Source organism: Erpetoichthys calabaricus, chromosome 7, assembly GCF_900747795.2.
Source record: "Erpetoichthys calabaricus chromosome 7, fErpCal1.3, whole genome shotgun sequence".
Lineage (NCBI taxonomy): Eukaryota > Metazoa > Chordata > Cladistia > Polypteriformes > Polypteridae > Erpetoichthys > Erpetoichthys calabaricus.
In genome coordinates, this window is record NC_041400.2 from 155,582,136 (window position 1) to 155,603,661 (window position 21,526).

General features: G+C 38.9%; 1 protein-coding gene across 2 annotated transcripts in view; it reads right to left on the reverse strand.

Annotated features, from left to right (window-relative positions):
- The window catches only part of antxr2a (ANTXR cell adhesion molecule 2a), a 310,747-nt gene that overhangs the window by 175,505 nt on the left and 113,716 nt on the right, over window positions 1-21,526 (reverse strand). For both annotated transcript variants that reach the window (XM_028805604.2, XM_028805605.2), the window contains exon 8: window positions 17,198-17,258. In XM_028805604.2, the coding sequence (XP_028661437.1) occupies window positions 17,198-17,258 (61 nt within the window). The remainder of the gene's footprint in view (window positions 1-17,197; window positions 17,259-21,526) is intronic.

The following is a 21,526-nucleotide window of genomic DNA, read 5'->3' on the forward strand; positions in this document are numbered from 1 at the left end:
TGTACACACAGCACCCCATATTAACAGACAAAAAAATGAATTTTTGAAATTGTTGCAGATTTATTAAAAGAGAAAAACTGAAATATCACATGGTCCTAAGTATTCAGACCCTTTGCTCAGTATTTAGTAGAAGCACCCTTTTGAGCTAATACAGCCATGAGTCTTCTTGGGAAAGATGCAACAAGTTTTTCACACCTGAATTTGGGGATCCTCTGCCATTCCTCCTTGCAGATCCTCTCCAGTTCTGTCAGGTTGGATGGTAAACGTTGGTGGACAGCCATTTTTAGGTCTCTCCAGAGATGCTCAATTGGGTTTAAGTCAGGGCTCTGGCTGGGCCATTCAAGAACAGTCACATAGTTGTTGTGAAGCCACTCCTTCGTTATTTTAGCTGTGTGCTTAGGGTCATTATCTTGTTGGAAGGTAAACCTTCGGCCCAGTCTGAGGTCCTTAGCACTCTGGAGAAGGTTTTTGTCCAGGATATCCCTGTACTTGGCCGCATTCATCTTTCCCTCAATTGCAACCAGTCATCCTGTCCCTGCAGCTGAAAAACACCCCCACAGCATGATGCTGCCACCGCCTTGCTTCACTGTGGGGACTGTATTAGACAAGTGATGAGCAGTGCCTGGTTGTCTCCACACATACCGCTTAGAATTAAGGCCAAAAAGTTCTATCTTCGTCTCATCAGACCAGAGAATCTTATTTCTCACCATCTCAGAGTCCTTCAGGTGTCTTTTAGCAAACTCCATGCAGGCTGTCATGTGTCTTGCACTGAGGAGAGGCTTCCGACAGGCCACTCTGCCATAAAGCCCTGACTGGTGGAGGGCTGCAGTGATGGTTGACTTTCTACAACTTTCTCCCATCTCCTGACTGCATCTCTGGAGCTCAGCCAAAGTGATCTTTGGGTTCTTCTTTACCTCTCTCACCAAGGCTCTTCTCCCCCGGTAGCTCAGCTTGGCCGGATGGCCAGCTCTAGGAAGGGTTCTGGTCGTCCCAAACGTCTTCCATTTAAGGATTATGGAGGCCACTGTGCTCTTGGGAACCTTAAGTGCAGCAGAAATTTTTTTGTAACCTTGGCCAGATCTGTGCCTTGCCACAATTCTGTCTCTGAGCTCTTCAGGCAGTTCCTTTGACCTCATGATTCTCATTTGCTCTGACATGCATTGTGAGCTGTAAGGTCTTATATAGACAGGTGTGTGGCTTTCCTAATCAAGTCCAATCAGTATAATCAAACACAGCTGGACTCAAATGAAGGTGATCTCAAGGATGATCAGAAGAAATGGAAAGCACCTGAGTTAAATATATGAGTGTCACAGCAAAGGGTCTGAATACTTAGGACCATGTGATATTTCAGTTTTTCTTTTTTTAATAAATCTGCAACAATTTCAAAAATTCTTTTTTTTGTCTGTCAATATGGGGTACTGTGTGTACATTAATGAGGAAAAAAATTAATTTAAATGATTTTAGCAAGTGGCTGCAATATAACAAAGAGTGAAAAATTGAAGGGGGTCTGAATACTTTCCATACCCACTGTATTTACAAAGCAATGCTTACATAAGTCCTTTCTTCTTAAATAAGTCTTTAAGTAAGTAACTTTTTTAACTTTTACAATTAACTTTCGTCATGCAGCAGGAGAAGTGAGGTGGTGTATAAGTAACTTGAGTGACTACATTCTAAATTTCAAAAATTTGCAAAACAAACTCTCTTTGAGATATGTGAGTGAACACTGAAATTTCCTGACAATTTCCCTTGAGGAATAAGTGTGCCAAAATTTAACAAAATCGCTCCACTGGGAGCAAAGTTCAGTCATGCAGACAGACAGACATGGCCATCACAGTAGGTGCTTTCACATTATATGCGAATGTACCTAAAAAAAACAATAGCCAAACCAAGAAGAAAAACAAAGTAGTAGGTAAGAGTCTAAGGCCCGACTTTCCAAACTGGGTGTCACAACTCAGCTTGAGGGATGAAATGAACGTAATGCTGTAATATGTTTAAATTTTTAATGTCAGTTTCGGATTTCAGTATAGAATGTACTAAACTGCAGGAGGGCTGTCAAATTGGATGAAAACTAAGATTCAAATACTCATACATAAAACGAGTGCATATTTGAAAATACATAAGTGCTGCATGTGCTTTTCTATTTATTATTACTAACACTTCTACTTTTTTCCTCTGTGTATCTGCAAACCCTGATATGCTTATGATTGGCGAACAGTTGTTGAAAATGAACAGATGAAAGCTGCAGCTTTCAAATGAATGTAGTACTTGGAAACACAACCTTTTATAAATAAATCAGAGTGTCTGATTTAAAGAGAACATGCCGTAGAGTTGAGCGTAAATGGAGGAAGGCTAAACTAACTATTGACTATGAAATATTAAAAGTTAAAATAACAGAATACAATAACACAGTCCGTCTTGAGAGGCGCTGCTATTTCTCTAAGATTATAAATAACAATGCTAGTAATCCCAGAGTCTTATTTTCGACGATTGATCGTCTGTTAAACCCAGGTAACTGAAAGGAATGCCTCCTAAGTACTTCCAGTAAAACCTGTGAGGCTATCGCTGTATTTTTCAATCAAAAAATTAATGATATTAGAAATAGCATAGTATATCTCCCCAACACTAAGGATCCTCCTAAACCCCAGTATTCCGTAATAAACAAATTAAATTCTTTCACTAGAATAGATTTACCTGATTTACATAAAATAATTTCTCAAATGAAACCCTCCACCTGTGCCCTTGACCCAATACCAACAAAATTTTTCAAAGAAGTATCAGGCGTGCTAATTGATAATGTTCTTGACATGGTAAATTCGTCATTAGATATGGGGGTCTTCCCAGACTGTCTTAAGACTGCTGTAGTTAAACTCCTACTTAAGAAAAATAATCTCGACCCTTCTGCTCTTGAAAATTATAGACCCATCTCTAACCTGCCTTTCTTAAGTAAAATTATAGAGAAGGCAGTCATTATGCAGTTAAATGAGCACCTCAATAAACATGCTATTCTTGATAAATTTCAGTCAGGTTTTAGAACAAATCACAGCACAGAAACTGCACTTGTTAAAGTAGTAAATGACTTGTGGGTAAATGCAGACAGAGGCCATTCCTCTTAGATCTGAGTGCCGCATTTGACACCATTGATCATAATATTCTTAAGAATCGCCTTAGTCAATGGGTGGGCCTCTCTGGCAGCGTCTTAAATTGGTTTGAATCCTACCTGGCAGGGAGAAAATTCTTTGTTAGTTGTGGTAATTATAATTCAAAGACACATGATATCCTATATGGTGTTCCACAAGGCTCTATCCTGGGTCCGCTGCTCTTCTCAATCTACATGCTTCCATTAGGTCAGATTATCTCGGGACATAACGTGAGCTACCACAGCTATGCTGATGACACACAGCTGTGCTTATCAATAGCACCCGATGACCCCGAATCTCTTGATTCGCTAACACAATGTCTAACCTGTATCTCAGAATGGATGAATAGTAACTTTCTCAAATTAAATAAAGAGAAAACCGAAATCTTAGTGATTGGCAATAATGGATACAATGAGGCTATTAGAAATAAAGTGGATGCATTAGGATTAAAAGTCAAAACGGAGGTAAAAAGCTTAGGGGTAACCATTGACTGTAATCTGAATTTTAAATCACATATTAATCAGATCACTAGGACAGCATTTTTTCACTTAAGAAACATAGCAAAAGTTAGACCTCTTATATCATCGAAAGATGCAGAGAAATTAGTTCACGCATTTGTTTTCAGTCGGCTAGATTACTGTAACGCACTCCTCTCAGGACTACCCAAAAAAGACATAAATCGTTTGCAACTAGTGCAGAATGCAGCTGCTAGAATCCTTACCAGGAAAAGAAAATCCAAACACATTTCTCCAGTTTTGATGTCACTACACTGGTTACCTGTGTCATTCAGAATTGACTTTAAAATTCAGCTTATGGTTTATAAAGCCTTAAATAATCTCGCTCCATCTTATATATCGGAATGTCTGACACCTTATATTCCAAATCATAACCTCAGATCCTCAACTGAGTGTCTCCTTAGAATTCCAAGAGCAAAACTTGAAAGAAGTGGTGAGGCGGCCTTCTGCTGTTATGCACCTAAAATCTGGAATAGCCTGCCAGTAGGAATTCGCCAGGCTAATACAGTGGAGCACTTTAAAAAACTGCTGAAAACACATTATTTTAACATGGCCTTCTCATAACTTCACTGTAATTTAATCCTGATACTCTGTATATCCAATTCATTATAATAACTACTCATTCAAAATCTGTACTAACCCCTACTCTCTCTTCTGTTTCCTTTTCCGGTGTCCTTTTGGTGGTGCCTTGCGCCACCACCATCTATCCAAAGCTCCATGATGTTCCAACAATGATGGATGGATTAAAGCCCAGAAGTCTGTATGACCATCAGCATCAAGTGACTCCGTGAAAACCCTAACTACAAAGAGGACTATTTTCATTTATGTTAGGTAGAATGCCCAGGGGGAACTGGGCGGTCTCGTGGCCTGGAACCCCTACAGATTTTATTTTTTTCTCCAGCCATCTGGAGTTTTTTTTTTGTTTTTTCTGTCCACCCTGGCCATCGGACCTTACTCCTTTTCTGTGTTAACTAATGTTATCTTATTTTAATTTTGTATTTTGTCATTTATTTTTCTTTTCTTCATTATGTAAAGCACTTTGAGCTACTTTTTGTATGAAAATGTGCTATATAAATAAATGTTGTTGTTGTTGTTGTCCCCACAAAATGACGTGATCAAAGAGAGAATGTAATGGGTTGCTTTTTCCTCACACAGAAACATTTGTGACTATTCAAATGTGTAATATACAGTAAAAACAGAATGTAGTGAAAAAGCAAAAATGTAATACAGGTGAGCTTTATATACATTTTATGAGCCTTTGTTTTATGAATTGTGTCTTAAGCCAGCAGCCATGTAAGACACAAACAGAATGTTAACTGAGGCAAATATATGAACATATCGAAACTGACATTCAAAAGACTCTTTAAAGGCTTTATACTATCAGAGGAAAATTGGAAGTATGGTACTGCATGAAAACGCTAAAACACAGTATGTTTACTAATGTTTAATGAAGATTCAATTTGTGTCACATCTGATCTAATAAGAGCCATTTGTAAGTTACTAACTGTAGAAAATATTTTTACCATTCTAAATTCTAGCTATACATATCATTGCACAGACCAGATATGCTAGGGCGTCAAGCAGAAATTTGGAAGGCCTTGGATATGGAGGTTGCCATGAGACAAATTTGGACAGCTCCAGTCTAAGGTATTCCTGGGACAGAAAGTGTAGTTTGGTGTGAATAATAAGTCACACATGTTGTAAGTGGCATGCTTGACTAGACACACTACACAAAGTTTAGGTACTCTATTGAGTCTGCAGTAGTTTTAGTTTTGTTTTCTTTCTCCTCCCTTCCTTTAAACTGATATCCAACTTTGAAACTTACTTGATAACTTTCTAATTTTCCTAATTATGCCCATTCTAAGGAATTAAATAGTAATGCGCTTTTGTTTGGCAGTGCACCAGAATAATGCATCTTGATTAGTGTTTGTATTTTTTTTTTGGGATGAATCATGCCAATGCAGACTAATCACTATTTACACTTTCCATAGCTTCCTAATACTCTAGGTTGGAAGACTTCCTAATTCAGGGAAGCTGGGGCAATGATGTCCATTTTGGTTGAGTCCAGGAAGGACAAGCAACTGGCCAGTTCCTGCCTTGGAGAACAATGGCATGGCTTTGTTTAGGTAACAGATAACTAAGAAGCTACAAAATAAAAAATCAGTCTGTAAATAAAAACTGAAGGCTTAGGGCTGAAGGGAAACCAGGAACTACAACAAAAAGTACTAGGTTGTTGTACATGTAGCAAAGGCACAGCCACTTAAAAAGTGATTCCAGGGTTTGGCTAGAAATCATGGACAGAAGCACTATGAGCTTGCAGAAAAACTGTTGTGCACAAATACACATATTATACAAAGTTAGCTTAAAATAGTGTCTTTTGTGCTCAAAAATGTCTCAAGAAATGGCCTGTGCCACTTGTTACAGTTAGCACAAAGGTAAAAAATTAACTGAATTAGCAGTTTCAGATAAATTATTATTAGCATCAGTTTAAATCTTTCTTAATTATCATTTAATGTTTCAGAAGTAAACAAGATTAAAGTGAATACTAAAAATGAAAATATACCTAAAATAAGGATAGTCATGCACACCATGACAACTGTATAATTACTGCTATTTTCTAATAAAACCAGTAGAACAATACATCATCCATATAACCATTTTATAAATCCACTGTTTGCATTTTAAGGAACTGTAGTAGGGAGCCGTAGTCTTTCCTAGCATCAGGCATTAAAAAGGAAATCAGCAATACATAGGATGCCAATCCAAATCAAAGAACAAACACACGCACAACTCATAAAAAGCAAGCAATTTAGCCTAACATGAAAATATTTTAAGATGTGGTAGGAAAGCAGACTGTAACCAAGAGAGGGAGGTTGGGAGCATGCACTGATTACAGAGATTTGTCGCACCCACCACATGACAAACCCGACCAGATTGAGACCCGAGTGCAGCTGTGCAACTGGTGACACCTTAGCACCACACTGAAACAGTGTGAGGTTTTTGTACAGGGGCTGCTATGCCAATCCTGCCACCAACCCCCAAGTTTTCCCTGCAAGTTGGAGGACCTGCTTGGAGGACTGGATGCAGGTTAACATCATACCCAGGACGAAGCAATTGCAAGTTATGGTCCTTGCTCAAGGACACTATGGAGTAGAGTCATTTATGGCATTTACAGGATTCAAACTGGCAACTTTGCGATTGCTGGTGCAGATCCCCTAGCCTCAGAGCTACCATTCCACCCATATACTGTAACCAAGATGGTAATAAAATATACCTTCCTAGAGCTGTCATACCGCATGATTAAACACTACTCTGCAGTGCCACCTTCAACATTACCCAGCAGTCTATATTTCTTTGTAAAGGTAAATTACACAGTAAGACCTACTGCTCTCTCTGCAACACAAAGAATGAGGACTAGATATATACATTTAAATAAACACATGCATCCAACTGGTTAGGTTTGTGCAGGTCTGCACAACTATATGATATTAATTATTTTAAATATATTTTATATATAAATATAAATATAATTTTAAATATATTTTAAATATAATTGCTCATATCAGCTTTTTCAGGCACATGTTCACAAGGACCACATTGCCAAATTTCCCCTTGAAGACAAATAAAATTTTATCTACGGCCTATACTGTCAGCAAGAGTTGGCAGAAAGAAACTTATTGTACTTGGGACACCTGTTCAATGTAGGGCATACTGGGACACTTTAGTATAAACAATAATGCTAACATGTACACCTAACCTTACTAAAGTCTTCCACCAAATTAACAATAATCACTTTTTGAAAAATCATGAACATGTTGAAAATCTTTTAATAATCTATCCATCTTACAAACTACAGTGATCCCTCCTCGATTGCGGGGGTTATGTTCCAGACCCCCCCGTGAAAGGTGAAAATCCGCAAAGTAAAAACCATATGTTTATATGGTTATTTTTATATATTTTAAGTCCTTATAAACTCTCCCACACTCTTATAAACATTTCCCGCACAGTTATACAGCATAAACCCTTTGTATTGTCTTAGATATTAGATAAGATTCGTTGACATTATGTATGTAAACACACTGTTTATATACAGTAAAACCTAAATATTATTTTAAAGATATCGAGCGTCTCCGATATCACATATGTTACAGCCATTACGATAGACAGGCCACCAGCAATAAATACATACAATGCAAGAAAAATTGTATACAGTAAAATGTGTGTACAGTGGCACTAAACGTACGTACATGTACTAAGTACTGTACGTACAAAATTAATTATGGTTACTCACCAATAATGACATGATGACTTGTCCGACAATGATGAGTTTAATTTTACTGCACAACAAAGGAGAGAGTTACAGCTCTTCTAAAGGAGCCTCTTCAGGCGACTGTGTAGAACCGCCGTTGTTCTCCTTCCGGCAGTCTTCAATCCAAATCCCTAAAGCAGATTCCATCTGGACTACCGCCTTATTACGTCCACTTACTGCTCATTTTGGGCCCTGGTTAAAGGACACTGCAGCCATAGATCTTATATTCTTTTCCTCCTTTTTAAATAAAAAGAATCGTGGACTCATTGATGCCATAATGGCGTCCTACAGCAGTGTAGCTGTTCCCTTCCTTCAGCACATCCAAAACTTTTACCTTTTTGGCAATCGTTAGCATCTTCCGGCACGGCCCCTGAAGCAGTAGCAGGAGCAGATCGTTTTGGAGCCATAACGAAGGGCTTGACTATGCACAAAGATAAACACAAAAGAGCACAAAAGTTAACTCTTTACACAGCAAAACACGTTGATGCTGAATGAGCGAGACGAGACTTCCTGGTTAACACAGCGGAATCGAATTTGGCACTCCGTCGCTGAGCCAATCAGCACACAGGAACTTAACTGCATGCTCTGACTGGGTAGCTTCTCAGCCATCCGCCAATATCGTCCCTTGTATGAAATCAACTGGGCAAAACAACTGAGGAAGCATGTATCAGAAGTAAAAATTGTCCGCAGAAACCAGCGAAGCAATGAAAAATCTGCGTTATATATTTAGTTATGCTTACATATAAAATCCACGATAGAGTGAAGCCGCGAAAGTTGAAGCTCAATATAGCGAGGAATTACTGTATAATCAAGCTGAATTGTTAAGTGTGTTTCCTAAGTGTTTTCTTTACAAGCTTTGTGAATCTAAAACCGGATACATTTGTAATATGGTTCTGTACACAGGGAAAGGAACAATGTTTCATCTGAAATACAATTAGTATGGCATTGCTCTATCATCGGTGCTGACTTTGATAGATGCTCTGCTGGATCACATTTACTTTGTAACCATGGACAATTTTTATACTTCGCAAGAGCTATTTGACTTCTTGTTGCAAAGACTGACGCATATGGAACAGTGCATCCTAACCATCGTGGCAGAGCTAAATTATAGCATGGTGCGCTAGTAGCTTGGTGAAAGGGTAAAGAGCTTGTGCTGAAATGGAAGGACAAGAAAGATGTTTGTCTTCTTAGCACTGCATATATAATGCAGCTACAGTCACTGTACAGGTATAAGGCAACAAGCAGGTTATGTTGATTGTAGATCAAGAATTGATTTTCTATTCTGTTACGCAGAGGCAACAAAAGAAATACTACAAAAAGATATTTTGTCATCTGGTGGAACAGTGAATTTGGAATGCATTCGTCTTATACAAACAAAAAGCTGGCAAAGATATATCTCATGCAAACTTCACATGCCAGTTTGTAGAACAAATCATTGATGCACATCCACCATCCATTCTACTGCCAAAGCAATGCGGTCAACCCAGCACATCACAGATCAATCCACAGCATCTTATTGGTAGACATTTTATTGATTATATACCTCCAACAGAAAAAACAACAGAATCCAACTCGTACCTGTGCAGTATGCGCTATTACTGAAAGGTACAAGGGAGGGGATGCTGGCGCAAGCATGCTGTTCCTCCCTGTTAACAACACTTTTCGCAAAACTCGCCTTGATTCTACACTTTCTTACGCTTGTTTTATTTCCTTTATTGTACGTATAGTTCGTGGATGCAGCTGACTCGAATTGTATGGATTTGGTTAATATTTACAGATTTTATGGACTCTACTTTGACTGGGAATAACTGAACCTGTGGATCACGGGACAAGACCTACGAACACTTCTTTGTACCTTGCGATCTAGCACCTGATAATCTGTCTCCTTGATTATATTTGCTATTCTGGTCTACTCCCGATTCATTTTACAGTACTCTACGACTAAGAACTGATCTGACGTTCATACCAACCTGGCTGGTGGCTCCGGGGTGATCGCGCCTGCAATACCCAGTGTTACTGTTTATGGCTGTATGCTGGAACCTCCAAATCCTGCTACATCCTCCTGCTATGCTTTCTGCTGCTTTGCTATCGCCGCTCATCTACGCTACCACACCCGCCTGTTCTACCGGCTCCGCTGTGCTGTGCTGCTTCTCCACTGCAATCAGTTAAGTATCACTCACTATCATGCTAAAATACTGTCATGACAAACTCCTTCTGATTAAACAGTTTGTCCAGAGCAAATAAAAGACGCCAGGATTTTGCAGCGCCCGAAATATGTACATCGCGGGTCAGGTCGCCGCCACCGCCGGGCTGCGAATGAAAAGACCACCGGCGGCATTTGCTCAGGAATACGCCACCCTTCTCATTTCCCTGGAAATTGAAGTGTCAGTGTGCCAAATTTACATTATGTAAAAATAAACTCAGATCACGGCTCTGTGCAAAAAGAAGCCTCATTAACTAATACTGCACTGTTTAATTCGAGATCTCTTAATGGCAAAGCATTGGTGCTGTCAGAATTCATCCCTGACACCAAACTTGATATACTGTGTTTAACGGAGACTTGGCAAAAAGCGAACGAATTTACGTCTCTCACGGAGGTGACACCATCTGGATTCACATTCCACACAGAACCGTGCAGCTCTAGACAAGGAGGTGGACTTGCAGTAATTGTCAGAATAGATATCAACATCAAACGAATCCCAATTGACTGTCCATTGTCTTTTGAATGCCTGGCTCTTAAACTAATAACAGAATCAGGTCCTGTCTCACTCATTGTTCTTTATCGTCCTCCAAAATACAATGCATCCTTCTTATCCGATCTGATTGAACTCTTGAACCACCTAAGCTCTTACTCTCAGAGAATTATCCTTCTTGGTGATTTCAACATCCATATTGACATTACTACATCTAAACTGAGAAATGAATTCCTATCCTTATTGGACTGTTTTGACTTGACACAACATGTTGATTTTCCCACTACTCTGGTGGTCATATATTGGATCTGATCTGTACTTCTGGACTATCTGTTACCAACATTTACAACACTGATTTGGGACTCTCTGACCATAAAGCAGTACTTTTCACTGTCTCATTGCCTCTCCCTCTTCTAACCTGTAAATGACAAACTTTTTACAGAAACCTTAAAAATATTTGTTCCTCTATCCTTTCTGGATCCATTTCTGATCTTTTACTGTCTTCACCTATTCCATCAACACTAGATAGTCTTGTTAACCACTATAACTCAGCCCTTCATTCAGCATTAGATAAAACAGCTCCTTTAAAACATAAGGAGGTTTCCTTTAAGAGTTCAGCTCCTTGGTATATAACTCAGAATTGCGATCTATAATATCAGCTGGCCGACGCCTTGAGAGAATGTCACGTAAGACTGGCCTCACCGTGCACATCCAGGCTTTCTCTGACCACCAAAGAGCTTACAGAGAAGCACTAACTGCTTCCAAGAACACCCATTATGGCAGAATAATAGAAAGTAGCCACGATAACCCAAGGGTTTTGTTTTCTGTAGTTAATAAACTAATCAAACCCGCAACTGGCCCAACTACCTCTTCTACTGAAGTCTGTGAGGAATTCCTCCACTTTTTCCGTAACAAAATTAAAGATCTAAATAATTCAACTAACATAAATACACCATCTGTTTATATCTCTCCCTGTTTTCCCACTCAATCCAGCTCCTTCTCTAAGTTCTCACCAGTCACATCTGCGTTTGTTAATAACCTGCTTTGTAAGATGAGACCGACTACTTGTGTACTGGACCCCATCCCCAACACACTACTTAAATCCTGCTTTCATGCCATAATCCCGACTGCTACAACAATAATAAACTCATCCCTTGACACTGGCTCTGTGTCGCTCACATTTAAATTTGTGTTAGAAAAGTCTGGTCTTGATGCTGACAATCTTAACAACTTTCAGCCTATCTCCCACTTACCTTTTCTGTCAAAAGCTCTTGAGCATGTTGTACCTTCCCAACTCACTAACTACTTAACTTCTAATAATTTGATGGAACCCTTTCAGTCTGGTTTCAGGGCACAGCACAGCTGTGAAACTGCCCTGCTACGGGTAACCAATGATTTGCTTATGGCAGAAGACTCTAGACAAACCAGCATATTAATTCTATTAGACCTCAGTGCAGCATTTGACACTGTCAGACATGACATTCTGCTGTCCAGAATGGAGAGCATGCTGGGTATCTCCGGCACTACCCTCCAGTGGTTCAAGTCCTACCTGACTGATAGGCAAGAGTTTGTTAGTCTTGGAAACAGCAGATCCAGCTCAGCGCCAGTCACACAAGGAGTTCCTCAGGGCTCTGTCATCAGCCCTCTTCTCTTCTGTATTTATATGCTTCCCCTTGGCCATATTATTCGTAGCTTTGGACTGGGTTATCATTTTTATGCAGATGATACTCAACTTTATTTCAATGTTAAAAGTGGAACTTCATCAGAGCTCTCTCAGCTCACAACTTGCCTCAGTGAAATTAATACCTGGATGGAGCAGAACTCTTTAAAATTAAATTGCAACAAAACTGACTCCTGCAAATTGGGACTAAAGTGCAACTTAATAAAATGAGCTCCTTCCCACTCCATCTTGGCGGTGATCTCATCAGACCTGCCTCTACTGCAAAGAATCTTGGTGTCATTTTTGATTCCTCCCTTTCTTATTCCGCCCACATAAACCACATTAAGAAACTTTTACTTTCACCTCCATAACATATCCCGTGTTCGCTCCTTCCTCTCCTTTTCTAATGCTGAGAAACCTGTCCATGCTTTTATCACATCCCGCATCAATTATTGTAATTCCCTACTGGCAGGTGCTCCTTCTAATCTTATATCACAGCTCCAGCTTATTCAAAACTCGGCTGCAAGAGTCCTTACTCGAACCAGCAGCAGCGAGCACATAACACCCATCCTGCTCCGCCTTCACTGGCTCCCTGTGTCTTACAGAATCGAATAGAAAAATCCTACTAATAACCTACAAAGCCTTATATGACCTTGCGCCAAACTACATCAGTGACCTTCTCCATCACTATGTGCCTGTCTGCCCACTAAGGTCCTCTGATTCTGGCAATCTTGTTGTGTACCACACTAATCTACACTCCATGGGTGACAGGGCCTTCAGCTGTATAGCTCCCAGACTCTGGAATGACCTACCGAAATTAATCAGGTCAGCTGACTCTTTTACAAGACAACTCAAAACTCATCTGTTCAGGAAGGCTTTTAGCTCTACTTGACTTTATTACCCCTCTTTCAGTTTACCTTTATGTCAAGATGCTCATGTAACCTGTGTGTGTGTGTGCTAGATCATCAATTATGTTGTCTGTTAGGCTTTTTCTCTGAATTTTCTGTCTTAATCTTCTTTCTTTATTTACAGGTGCTGGTCATAAAATTACAATATCATGACAAAGTTGATTTATTTCAGTAATTCCATTCAAAAAGTGAAACTTGAATATTAGATTCATTCATTATACACAGACTGATGTATTTCAAATGTTTATTTCTTTTAATGTTGATGATTATAACTGACAACTAATGAAAGTCCCAAATTCAGTATTTTGGAAAATTAGAATATCAATTAAGACCAATGCAAAAAAAAAGGATTTTTAGAAATGTTGGCCAACTGAAAGGTATGAACATGAAAAGTATGAGCATGTACAGCACTAAATATTTAGTTGGGGCTCCTTTGGCCTGGATTACTGCAGCAATGCAGCGTGGCATGGAGTCGATCAGTCTGTGGCACTGCTCAGGTGTTATGAGAGCCCATGTTGCTCTGATAGTGGCCTTCAGCTCTTCTGAATTGTTGGGTCTGGCGTATTGCATCTTCCTCTTCACAATACCCCATATATTTTCTATGGGGTTAAGGTCAGGCGAGTTTATTGGCCAATCAAGAACAGGGATACCATGGTCCTTAAACCAGATACTGGTAGCTTTGGCACTGTGTGCAGGTGCCAGGTCCTGTTGGAAAATGAAATCTGCATCTCCATAAAGTTCGTCAGCAGCAGGAAGCATGAAGTGCTCTAAAACTTCCTGGTAGATGGCTGCGTTGACCTTGGACCTCAGAAAACACAATGGACCAACACCAGCTGATGACATGGCACCCCAAACCATCACTGACTGTGGAAACTTTACACTGGACCTCACGCAACGCGGATCCTGTATCTCTCCTCTCTTCCTCCAGACTCTGGGACCTTGATTTCCAAACGAAATGCAAAATTTACTTTCATAAGAGAACATAACTTTGGACCACTCAGCAGCAGTCCAGTCCTTTTTGTCTTTAGCCCAGGCGAGACGCTTCTGACGCTGTCTCTTGTTCAAGAGTGGCTTGACACAAGGAATGCGACAGCTGAAACCCATGTCTTGCATACGTCTGTGCGTGGTGGTTCTTGAAGCACTGACTCCAGCTGCAGTCCACTCTTTGTGAATCTCCCCCACATTTTTGAATGGGTTTTGTTTCACAATCCTCTTCAGGGTGCGGTTATCCCTATTGCTTGTACACTTTTTTCTACCACATCTTGTCCTTCCCTTCGCCACTCTATTAATGTGCTTGGACACAGAGCTCTGTGAACAGCCAGCCTCTTTAGCAATGACCTTTTGTGTCTTGCCCTCCTTGTTCAAGGTGTCAATGGTCGTCTTTTGGACAACTGTCAAGTCAGCAGTCTTCCCCATGATTGTGTAGCCTACAGAACTAGACTGAGAGACCATTTAAAGGCTTTTGCAGGTGTTTTGAGTTAATTAGGTGTCTTCAATATTGAACCTTTTCACAATATTCTAATTTTCCGAGATACTGAATTTGGGACTTTCATTAGTTGTCAGTTATAATCATCAACATTAAAAGAAATAAACATTTGAAATACATCAGTCTGTGTGTAATGAATGAATCTAATATACAAGTTTCACTTTTTGAATGGAATTACTGAAATACTGTAAATCAACTTTGTCATGATATTCTAATTTTATGACCAGCACCTGCATCTGGTTTAGTACAATGCTATATATACTGTATACCCTGCTGTTCTATCTTAAACTCTGTGAAGTGCCTTGAGCATGGGAAAGGCGCTATATAAATAAAATGTATTATTATTATTATTATCACTGTCCTGAATGCGACTTTGGATTGTATCTTTCACCGTGCTTTAAGATTTACCACACAAAGGACTCGTTTTGAGATTATATACTTTTTTGGCACTATTAGTAGTATTATTGGGGTGGCATGGTGGCGCAGTGGGTAGCGCTGCTACCTCACAGTTAGGATACTCGGGTTCGCTTCCCAGGTCCTCCCTACGTGAAGTTTCCATGTTCTCCCCGTGTCTGCGTGGGTTTCCTCCCACAGTCCAAAGACATGCAGGTTAGGTGCATTGGCGATTCTAAATTGTCCCTGGTGTGTGTGTGCGTGTGTGCCCTGCAGTGAACTGGTGCCCTGCCAGTGTTTGTTTCCTGCCTTTTGCCCTGTGTTGGCTGGGATTGGCTCCAGCAGACCTCCGTGACCCTGTAGTTAGGATATAGCGGGTTGGATAATGGATGGATGGATAGTAATATTATTGTTAGTGTTATTAATATTTTTGTTATTACTGCTCATTTTATATTAGTATTTTTATTTATCATTACTCTTATTATTTTTATCATTATTATACTTTTGAGATTTAATAAAAGTGTAATTTTTCATGCCAGAAAAAAATGCAACACTTTTTACAAGTTTTTTTGGAATAAAATGAAATGCTAAGGAGGTTAATGAAGGTAAATTGTTTTGATTAGTTTTAAAGACTAATGTTATTATTCAGCTAAGTCTGCTCAATTTTCATGTATTTTTCTGTTATGTGAGCAGAAATGGGGTTCATTTTCTAGGGACAAGGAACAATTAAAATGTTTTCATTTAGATAATTAATGTAATGTAACATTTTTTATACATTTTTTTGTATTTCAGGCTTTTTTTATTTAGAGCTTTTGTTTCTGTGGTTTGCGTTTTATTCTGATTTATGCTGGCAAAGATTCATTTGATTGCTTTCTTTTTTCTATTGTTTATGTAATGTTCCACGCAGCATCACGTGACCGCTCCTGTTGTGTTGCTGACATTATCGGCTACAACACTTGTTTTCTCTCGATGGATAAATAATGTTTATTTATTTTTAGCATAGTCGACTTATTTCTCATGTAGGTCCTAGCATTAGGCAATTGCCTGGATCCCAGAAGTTAATTTTGTATTCAGTTATTGATTTTCATCCCATCCCATTTTGGTTGCCAGATTAGTTCTTTTCTTGGTTTTGACACCTGACACTTTCTAACCAAGTCTTTAGCTTTATTTCACCATCTTCTGGTCTTTCATTCTTCTCACAAAAATATTTACGCTCATGTCACATTATGGGACTTGTTGCCTTCATTTACATAATCTTAGTGAGTTGTAGGCAGTTGGAGGCCTTCCCCCATGAAGCCAGTAGTGTAATGTGACATGCCTAGTGACTAACACCAAGTACCCTATGATTCTCTGCAATAAAATCAAATAAGTTTGATTTTGTCTTTAGTTGTAGGGGTGGGCTCTGTGTGCGTGAAAGTTGATAACAAATGAAAGCTCATTTGAAAGTATAGTGCAGAGGCTGTAGCGATGAGGAAAAAGGAACATGTGTCTAACTGAGCTCACTGTACCTGCTAAACCTCTGCCAGGCAGCACATTTTTAGCTATCACAAAAAGGGTCGAGCACAGCTGTCCTTGAATGGCAGCACTCGGTCAGTAAATGCAACATGGGCAGGAAACAGAAAAGATCAGCAAATACGGTCTGACATACCCCATGACGTGAAGTCACATAATGTGACATTGGCTTTTGACAGTTTAGTTTCCCACAACAATTGGCAGTAAGTGTTTTGAGTTTGAAAATTCACTTTAGAAAGGGGTTTTCAGAAGCACAGTAGCTTTGCAAAACTGGGATAGCATATAATTCCACATAAACAGTGAAGACAAGTCAACATATGAACTGTGATCTCTTTAGTTATGAAGCATTAGTGCTAATCACTTAACATGCTGCACATGCAGTCCAACACACTTAATTGTATTACTTTTTTCCTGTGAATGTTTAAAAATCAAGTATCGTCTATTTTAACTGAGACCAGAAAAAGCTGTCACTTATTGTGATTTTAAAAATCTACAGATAATGGACTTGTCTTTTCTAGTATCACTCTGTTTCAATCAATCATTTTCTGTGATTTCATGTTAATAAAACATTTCTAATAACTTACGGTTAATGCAGACAGTTGAGGGTTCAATGCTCAAAATTTCTGTGCAAGACTGTTTTAGTATCTGTAAAGAAAAGAAAATATGAGAAATGTAGTGTACATTAAGCAATTAATAAGCACTACTTGATATCATTAATACATCCAGCCATCCATTGACTAAACCTGGTTTATTTTGAGCAGGGTTTCTGGGACTAGATATAATAAAACTGAGACTGCATTTCAAATGCATAACAACTTCACAAATGATGGTCCTTTATGTAAATCTGTTTTTTTAAGGTTTGAAATGGTTTTCTTAATATATAGGAAAAACAGATAGCCGGTCCCTCATGTAATGCAAATTACATAATAATGGCAAGTCTGTAAAATATTATTGATAAAATAAAATAATGCACATATGTGCCAAGACCAGTTCTTTATTTAAATATCTGACAGACTGTAGACTGGCTACAGATTGGCTACAAAATCTTGCACCTGAATAGTTACCCAATTTGTAGTGCACTGATCCTATCTTTCTTTACACCAATCTTTATTTTACACCAATGTCTTCTTAGATATGTTGTACAAAATACATCCATCCATCCACTTTCCAACACAATTAATTATTTGGTAGGCTACAAAAATTATACAAAGAAAGGTACTTGTAAGAATGATTTGTTTGCTATTAGATGTTACTCAAATAGTTCTATTTGCTTCTGTTATATTTCCTTTCTTTAGTTATAACTATTTTCAGTTTGACTTGTGCTAAGCTGAATTAAAAATGGGTTATCAGATACATGTATTTAAATTACAAACACATCTCTTAAAATTAAACAGAATATGATTTTCCAAGCCGGTTAGAAAGAATAATTGGTTAACCACTGTAACTATTTAGAAAAACCAGTTTAAGCTTTAAACTTGATGGGTGTTTCACCTTGTTTATGGTTTGTGCCTACTTATATATGATGCATTGTTTGGCTGGTTTTATATATACACAGAAATAATATAAGGCAGGCAGCCAAGGCCACTGCCTGGCTGAGATGCAAAATACCTGGAAGGACAAGGGTAAAGAGCATTGGCAGAGCAATACCTTCCCCGGGACACTCGAAGGCAGCTTTCCTGGGCGGCTTGGAAACCATGGATTCCCACAGAGTATGCTGGGAGCTGGAGTTTGGCACAGCCCTGTTGGGTTCCATGGAGGCACTGGGCTTTCACCACACCTGGGAGTGATTCCAGGTCCGATTAATGAGCCAGTATGCTTTGTATACTGTGCTGTGGGGAACAGAGAAAAGTGCTCCCCAGCTGTAAATAAAATATGTGTGCCAGACTGGAACTTGTGTCAGGTGAGGGTGGCTGTATGTGCCCCGGTGGTCCACAGTTGATAATGAGGAACTGTGCAGTATTTGAAACTTTAGAGATACAGGCATTGTCAAATCACAGACTTGAAATGATGGCCACACCTTTTTTGTAAAAACTGAGAACTATAAGCCAAGAAACTGACTTGGAATTTTTTATTAACAAAGAACTTCAAATACTAAAACTCCAGAAATTATGATCCAAATATAAAGTAAAGGTTAATAATACCATTACTTTATTGATATCTTAGTTCATTTTCCTTATTATGCTTGTTTATCAGCCTTCTATCAACTTGATGAGTGAATTTAATATTTACATAGACAAGGAAACAGAGATCAGTTTCATTTTTTGATTAACACTACATACTGTAATTATCACATACACTGGCATTTTATAATAATTTGATGTGTTTATAGCCTAATTATATTAATCAGGAAATGGGGGGTGTGAATTTATTACATTTCAGTGGGTCACTTCTATGATTAGGGAGCCAGACATACAATGGCAGGTTATGGGATGATTAGTGAGAATAGAAAATTTACCACTTTACAAATAGTTAACCTTACAAATATATTTAGACCTTTCCCTTATATGATGGCATGTGCATTGGTGTTTTAAACATAAATCAAAAGCAAACAACTACAGAGAAGTACTCACAAACCACTCACACCCCCCATCCTCAACTTACTTCTCAGATTCTTTCAGACAATATAAACATGATGGTGGAGCCAACCCAAACAGGTATTAAGCAAAAACAATGTTGCTTGAAAGCAAGCCGTCACTTACTATAAAGCATGAGACATAAATTATGTATTCATCATAAATTTCACCTTTTAAAAAGTCAAATGCCTTAAAGTTGATAAAATATCAATATAAATATGTTGGTGCTGCTAATTTTTTGAAGTAGTTACCTTAGTTTATGATGAAAAAACACTTTACCAAAACACATACAGTAAATCCAACAGGAAGAGAACAAGTCATTAAAGTACACATTCATAAAACAAAACAACACTTTACCAAAACACGTAAATCCAACAGGAAGAGAACAAGTCATTAAAGTACACATTCATAAAACAAATCAATTCCATTATTTTCTTTAAAGAGAGTACCTCAAAAGCACTGTGTCAACACTGGAATTACCAGAGCCTACGAAAAAACTCGTAGATCCGGCCCACCTTAAATCCATTCGCACCTCTCCCTCAGAGTCTTTTGTCCTGTAAATGTGCCGATTAAGACAAGCAGCAAGCAGCCTGCTATTCCATCTCCCACCACCGCAGACCGCGCACAAACTTCTCCCAGCTCATGCCTTGATTGATTCATATTTATATTCATTTGCATAACACCGCATGTTTTTTTCCCCCGATCTTGCCAGTCCCCACATGTTGCTGTTTCTTTTATTCTTTTGTAGTAGCGGTGTTATGCGAATGAATATAAATAATATGAATAATGTTGCATCTGTGCCACAATGTTTTCCAAAATGTACTATACAGGTCATAAAATGAATAATTCCAAATATCATATATACCTATGTCTCTGTTTTGTTTTTTTTTTTGACATCATAGACCATACGGTGCATACTATTTCAGCGTGAGCAGGAACACTCAATAAAACTGAATAAAAAAAAAATCAAGTGACGGTGAGATACAAGGAAGGCAGATTCACCAGCGTTTGTGTGGCAGCTTTAATCCCTCCAGATCAGAGAATGTCCAGTTCCATTGCCTCAAAACACCACTCACATCTACAGTTACTCCCAGTTTCAAATAAAAACTAACAGCGTCAGATCCCTAGGGTGGAAGTATGTATCGCGACCATGACTGAGAGAATAAAAATGAAAAAAAAAAAAACGGTAGCTTTCACAAGTCCTACAAATGTACACCATCTGTTACAAATGCAAACCAAATGTATGTGTGTACTGTATATTAACTCTTTTAGGGCTAATTTTTTTTTTGTTTCTTTTCTCCCAGGGCTGAATATTTTTCCAAAAACTAACATTTTTTAAAAAAGAACACAAAGCAATTGTTTAACATATCAAATCAACAAAAAATATTTACTTTTGACAAATGTTACTGTCTTGCATGTTGTATGAGCCTGAATTCTCTATGATTTCACATACATATCACATACATTTTACACAGCAAAGTCTGATCTCGCTCAAAGCAGCCAATTTCAGTCATTGCCACATTGCACTCCTTACAATATGTGTTGTTTTGATGCCTATTTTTCAATTGTCTGTTGCTGTATTTTCTAACATATATTGTTAGTGTGTACTGTAGAGAGACAAGTCACCCATTTGCCATCGTGCCATGCCACTGCCACCAAGTTTTCTGCCTGCATGAAAACCGTATTGTCACCTCTTTTCATCTTCTGAAACTTTATGAACTTTATGTATGGCATTATAGCCTGGCTCACCCCATGGGATTTGCTTCTGTTTATTACAGAAGTGAATAAAACTTTGCAGCAGCACGTACCTAAGCCACCAGGGGACAAAACACGTTTGGACCAATGCTCCCTGAAGTTATATCACCAGTTCTGTCCCATCTCTATTTGTAATGCCACAGCGCGCTTCATCTCGTCTTTCGTTGTGGGTTTCCACTTTGAAAAACGAGAATGCGATGCAAACGCAGCCCGCGATTCAAAAAAAATCTCTGCCTACCTGTTTGTCTCGTCTGACAGTAGCTGAAAAGCAGCATCAGGAGAGAGCAGCCTGAAGTACAGCAGCTGGTGATCTGTCGTGTCCAAAAGCAAGCCATGCCGTCTTGTAAACTCCGGTAGCCAGATCGGCTCTCAACGGATCAATGTATGTGTATTTATCCCATGCGAACCTTGCCGTAGATGCATCGGCTGCGCGAAGGCACTCAACTGGCAGCAGATCCGCTCGCGCGGCATCGGCTGGTGTCTGATCAGCTGATGCCTGCTTCTAACTCTCTTGCTCGATCTCCTGATCACTGCCAATAAAGTCTGATTCTGAAAAATCAAGAGTCCGACTCCACGGTAATGCGC